Raw genomic sequence first — 6,092 nt, forward strand, 5'->3', positions numbered from 1 at the left:
CAGGAAGAAAACAGATAAATGGGCAGAGGGAGTCTCTGTGGCAAGAGGCCCAGGGAGAAATCAACCAACAAGTAATAGGGAATCTTCTCTGGGCCGAGGAATACGAGCGGACCAATTTGAGGGGCACACATTTTTTTTTGTGTTTAAAGTTCATCGAGAGGAATGCTATTTTCTCGCTCCCCCCCCTCTTGCTCTATATTTTTCGATACCTGCTCTAAGAAAAGAAAATGAAAATTAATACGGGGGCCGCGCCTTACAAAAGAAGCCATTCGTCTTGTTGATTATCTATTTGGTTGTCAGGGTTTGAGCTATGGCGCCGGCCCGCTCCCTTTTTGTAATATATAAAAAAAATAAAACACACATGCGCGCACAGCACCGGTCTAGAAAACACCGATAGGGAAGCGGTGGGGGGGAAAACTGTTGTGCAAAAATTACATTCATTAAAGCATTAAAATACCACGAACCAAGAAACTATTTAATGTTTTTTTCAGAAGAAGGAGGGGTAGGGGGGGGGGGGGGGCTCGTTCTCTGTGTCGGGCCGGTGCAAGCGCGTCTGAGCAGCCGTTAAATTAACGGGAGAACGGGAGTGAAACGGAGGGACGGTTTGTGATTTAAAACGAGATTACAGGACGTAATGTACCAAGATCACTCATGGCCGGGACAGATTAATCATCGCAGGCTGCTGATTTCTCGAGACAGGTCTTATGTGCGTTTGTGGGCAAAACCAACAGTAAAATGAAATGAAATTATTTATTGTGTGTGCACGTGGGAGCGTGTGTGTATGTATATGTATATATATATATTTTTTTCTTTTTTGTTTTTGCTTTCAGACCTTCTATGGAGGCAGAAAAAAGGAAAATATTACAAATTTTATTATGACAAATTGTAGAAAAATAAAACCTCTTGACTTTAACAATATTATATGCTGGGAAATTTAGAAGAATATGAGGAACCCAGAATTCTGAGATAAGATAACAAAAGAGAGAGGAGGATGGAGAATTAACCTTTTTAGCCATTTATTTAAATTTCTATGAACTATTTACAAATAATAGGAAGGTAGACACTGAGGAGGCATAAGCAGAGAGAGGAGCCGCTTACACATCGCAGGAGGTCACACATGTTCAACAATACCATCATCGTTATAATTATCACCATCAATAACGATAGAAACGTGATCTTTGGAATGTAAATAAAATAACACCAATTCAAGAAGAAAACAACAACACTTGCAGAATAAAAGGTGTAAAAACAAGCTGACAGAACAGAGGGAGGAGGAGTAGCGAGGAGGGGAGAGGAAGTGCGCGCGCATTTAATGTGCGGAGAAAAGACAAAGAGGAAGAAATAGAAAAGAAAAAGTGAACACCATTCAGACATGCAATAAAAAGGCTCCTTGTTTTCTCAATGTCCATGACTGGAACAATCGCTTATAATTAAATTACATAATTGTTTTCTAAATCTTACACATACAAGAAATGAATAGCGCTTTGTATTGTATTGCAGGTAATAATTATTATTATTATAATAACTCGTCACACAATTTCAAAAATATAAAAAGCTCGAAAAGCTGTCACTTCATTGAACGAGCGAGCGGAAATAAGAGGACCAAAGAAATAAAAATATATATATTTATATAAGTAGAACTGAGGTAATAGGTAGTACATTGTATCATAGTGCTGGGTTTATAATGTGTTCTTGCGCTACTCGTACCAGGATTTTGGTTTGGATATTATTGTCCTTTGTTCAGGCAGCTTTACAAACCCTGCTCGGTATACGCTCCTTAATATCTCTGGATTCACCCTGTCTGTCTGCTTCCCTGTATACAACATCACGACATCAACAATCAACGAACCACGTAAACGCTCCTTGTCATTCTCAGCAAAAGAAATGAAAAAAGAAAGCAGCACGGAGTACGGCTTTACAATCAATACTGAATTCAAAAAATAAAATGACTCATTCAAAAAAGCTATATTTTGTCGTCAAACAAAACAGAAATACCAACAGTTATAGTGATGACAGCGAGGCGGAAGACTGCCTGGTGTCATACCGGGTCACACCGGAGGTAATATTTGATGGCGGAGTGCTATAAGGACGGACAGAGGGGGGTGTGTGTGTGTGTGTGCGTGTGTGTGTGTGTGTGTGTGTGTGTGTGTGTGTGTGTGCGTGTGTGTGTGTGGCGGGGTGTAAGAATACTTCTCCTGACGAAACGAGAGTTCCATTTATTACACGTGCGTGCGTGAGTTGGGGGGGGGGGTAGTGGTTTGGGGGGGGCGGGGGGTAATGGGCAGAGCCACGGTTCACCCCTTTTCTTTGTACCTGCAGAGTAAACATGACAAATGGGGCCCGAGTTTGGCATGATTAAAGATGAAAACGAGGATCCATCTTCACCAAAAAAAAACAAAAAATAGACGCACGCGGGCACATTATCCTCAGCCTATACCGTCTTATGCTCCGTCACAGAGAGGAAGAGAGAGAGATAGAGAGACAGAGAGAGAGAAAAAGAGAGAGAGAGAGAGAGAGAGAGAGAGAGAGAGAGAGAGAGAGAGAGAGAGAGAGAGAGAGAGAGAGAGAGACGAGTATAAAAGACAGACATAAAAAGCAGGGAGGGACAGAGAGGGAACGAGGAGGGGAAAGCAAAGGAGCGGCCGCGGCGCTTTCTCACTTCACTCAGTCTCCTTCGCCTACTTTTGTTCATTTCATTGTTTCATGAATGGGAATTCTCCCCCCTCCACCCCCTCCCACGTCATAACGTCATGTTAGAGAGTGTAACATCAGCACATATCAAGGCCGAACAGGCGGCAGTGACATGTCCCCCCCATCCTCCTCCAGAGCACAGGCGTTATTCCGGTCCTAAGTGCGGGCTCCGGTGGTTACAAGCGCGGCTGCCGCTTCGGCGTTCAGTTTTGGAACAAGGAGAGGAAGACCATAAAACAGAGAGCCGGAGAACCAGGCTATAGGGGCCCAGCGCGGTTCTGGGAGCCGGTTAGAGCCTGGGAGTTTGTGTTGTTGTTGTTGTTGTTGTTGTTGTTGGTCCCGGAGCGGACCTTGGTGTTGGGCAGCTTGTGGTCCTTCTTCCATTTCATCCTGCGGTTCTGGAACCAGATCTTGATCTGCCGCTCCGACAGGCACAGCGTGTGGGCGATCTCTACCCTGCGCCTGCGCGCCAGGTACCGGTTGTAGTGGAACTCCTTCTCGAGCTCCAGGACCTGCTGGCGCGTATAGGCCGTCCGCGAGCGCTTCGGCTCCCCGCCTGTGTAGTTCGAGCTCACTGTGGAACAACAACGGGAATATATGAGCATCACGACTCCACTCAAGCAAAAAAATAAGAAAACACAATAATTTCAATTAATTTCGAAAATATAGCCTATGGTCATGATAGTAATACTACTTATAATAATAATAATAATAATTGCCACAATAACATGAATTATATATAATTATAATTTATACAATTATAAATAATACAGGATATCAAGCCACTGCTTTCATATTTATAATAGTTACAGTAGAACAATTGGCTTTCACTAAAAATACATAGTTATTGTTTTATAACTGTGGGCTCGTTAAAGAGGACCCAACACAGATGTCTGCGGTAACGTGCGAAACTGAAAACAGCCCACCAAGCCCCACGGAGGAATAAAAACGTCAGGGCATTATGAGCATGCAACGAGGAGAGATAAAGCCACGGCCACCTACTGATGGGATACAAAATGGCCGTAACCTTGCAGACCCTTTAATGATCGCGATCCCCTTTTATCCTACCACTAAATCTGTTGGCCCGCGTGCTCGCAAACACAGCTGTTACGGCGGAACTCGTTTGTTTCACACTACAGGCTCACATGTTGTCAGGTGTCATTTCAGGGCCTGCGGCGGCGTGGATCCTCTCAGCGCATCCAGCCTCACGCTGGTGTCCAAATGTTGTGATTTGAGAGCCGCATTATCTAAAAGCTTGACAAAAAAATCGTGCCGCTCTGACACGTGTGCGCACATACCAGAACATTTAAATGCGGTCGTTTCGATGCCACGGACTGAGCGCAATTATGGCAGCATTGTCTGCCTTGTATAAACTGATTGAGGATAAAGGTGGCGGTGGTGGTGTGTGTGGGTGTGTGTGTGTGTGTGGGGGGGGGGGGGGGGTATACACGATGGCACTGAATGGCCGACTTTGTGATGATTCAACAAATACCAAACGCTAGCAGCGATCAAACATGCTGCAGCGGAGTCTGTTGACAGCTAAAATAACTGTGCTACGGGAGAAGAAAAAAATATGCAAGAGAATTGTGCTTACCGGTGGAGTGAAATCATTACGGTGACTTTACAAAAGTGGCATTGTTTTTATTTTTGTGGTCGCGCTCGCGAACTCCAGCTATCCCAACGCGCATATAGGCAGCAAGTCTATTGGAAGATTACAGAGAGGAGCCGTAATAGACTGCAGCTATTCGGTTTTACATTAGCGTTTTTACGGCCGGCTCCATAAACATGAATATTTCAGCTGCCATAAAACTTTCCCTCCCCTGGAACAACGAGTGGGGAAGGAAGGCTCGACAGAGTAAAGTACACCGTTTATACAACCCGACCACTTAAAATCAAATTACCAAAGCATAAAAGCTAACTTATGGGCTCGGTCTGAGTTGTCATAAGGCGAGGAATTAGAGCCGACGCGCCGGAGATCGGACTTCAAAAGGCACCTCGGCGGAGAGGTGTAATAAAAATTTATGGAGGGTGTAATTATATTGGCCCTGCAAACAGACGATCGTAAATCTTGACCCAAGGGCTACTCTTCTGCTTCTAGCGGGAAACAGGGAGGGGAAGCCGTCGATTTAGACGGTGGACACCTAGCTGACTGCACGGCATGCACAAAGGCGCAGCGAGAGAGGGAGAGAGAGAGAGAGAGAGGGGGGAGAGGGAGGAAGAAGTTTGCATGCAGCACTTACGGATGTTTACATGGACTTTCTTCATCCACGGGTAGACGACGGGGTCCTTGGCGCTCGTGGGGGACGAACTGCCTTGGCTGTGGGGTGTTATGCCGCAAGTCGCGGGCGGAGGCGGGCTGGGCGTCACCGAGTCGGAGCGGTGGCTCAGCTCCGGGACGGCGGCCGTCCGCAGCCCAGCCGCGGGGAGGACTTCACCCCGCGGGGAAATCACCACCGAGGCGGGCTGCCCCGGACGCTGGCACGGCGTGTACGGCGGCTCGCCGCGCTGCTGGTGGTGGTTCTGGTGCTGATGGTGGTAGAGGGAGTCCGACTGGAAGGCGGCAGCCTCCTGCCTCTGGGAGCTGTAGTAGACCGGAGAGTGGCTGGGCAGATAGTCGCTCTGTGAGTACTCCTCGCACGGTGGGAACTTCGGGTCCACATAGTTGGAGTTGATCAAATAGGAGCTCATGGCCATTAATGTCAGTCTTTTTGTGGAATTGCACCTACTCGGAAAATATATAACTAAAATTTATATCTCATCCCTTTACTCTTCGGTTATTCCTGTTCCGTTGAACCCTCCTACTTTTCTGTCAAGTGAACAAAGTTAAGAAGCCACGTGACGGCGGCCGGCCAATGGCGCGCCTCCGGGATGAACCCCGGATAAGGAAATGGGATTAAGCATATACACGGCCCCCGCACGCGCACCATCATATGGCCTCCGTTTGTGGGCATTCACAGCCTCCCAAACACCGTCCCCTCTCTCTCCCCCTTCTGCAGATCCCTCCACCACATGTCGGCGCGCACACCGCCCTAAAGCAGCCAGAGAATCACAACAATAATACAAGTGCGTTCCGGCTCGAGCTCGAGGAAGGCGCACGCGCAAACGGACACACGCGAGCAACAAGAGTACAGTACAGATGACAAGTCCTCCGTGATGCAAACGAACCTTTTTTCTCTCCTTTTACGCGTCTGGCTGGGACTTCAAAAAGAAGGAGAAAAAAAAAGAAGCAGTGGAAAGAAAGCGCTCGGGGGGATTTCAAGTGGCGCCTGCACCACCCTCTGTGTATATATTTGTGTGTGTGTATGTGTGTGTGTGTGTGTGTGTGTGTGTGTGTGTGTGTGTGTGTGTGTGTGTGTGTGTGTATAGAGACGTGCTTACCAACGTTTTTTTTCTTTTAAATC

The 6,092-nt window shown here is 46.9% G+C and overlaps 1 protein-coding gene across 1 annotated transcript; it reads right to left on the reverse strand.

Annotated features, from left to right (window-relative positions):
• Positions 1-856: 856 nt before the first annotated feature.
• hoxb4a (homeobox B4a) lies at positions 857-5,686 on the reverse strand. The gene is given in 3 exon segments (XM_076082914.1): positions 857-3,023; positions 3,026-3,265; positions 4,932-5,686. Coding segments are annotated over 3 exon segments (870 nt in total). The 5' UTR covers positions 5,386-5,686; the 3' UTR covers positions 857-2,847.
• Between the last annotated feature and the right edge of the window lie 406 nt (positions 5,687-6,092).

Source organism: Anarhichas minor, unplaced genomic scaffold, assembly GCF_050575085.1.
Source record: "Anarhichas minor isolate MPS153535 unplaced genomic scaffold, ASM5057508v1 ptg000113l, whole genome shotgun sequence".
NCBI lineage: Eukaryota > Metazoa > Chordata > Actinopteri > Perciformes > Anarhichadidae > Anarhichas > Anarhichas minor.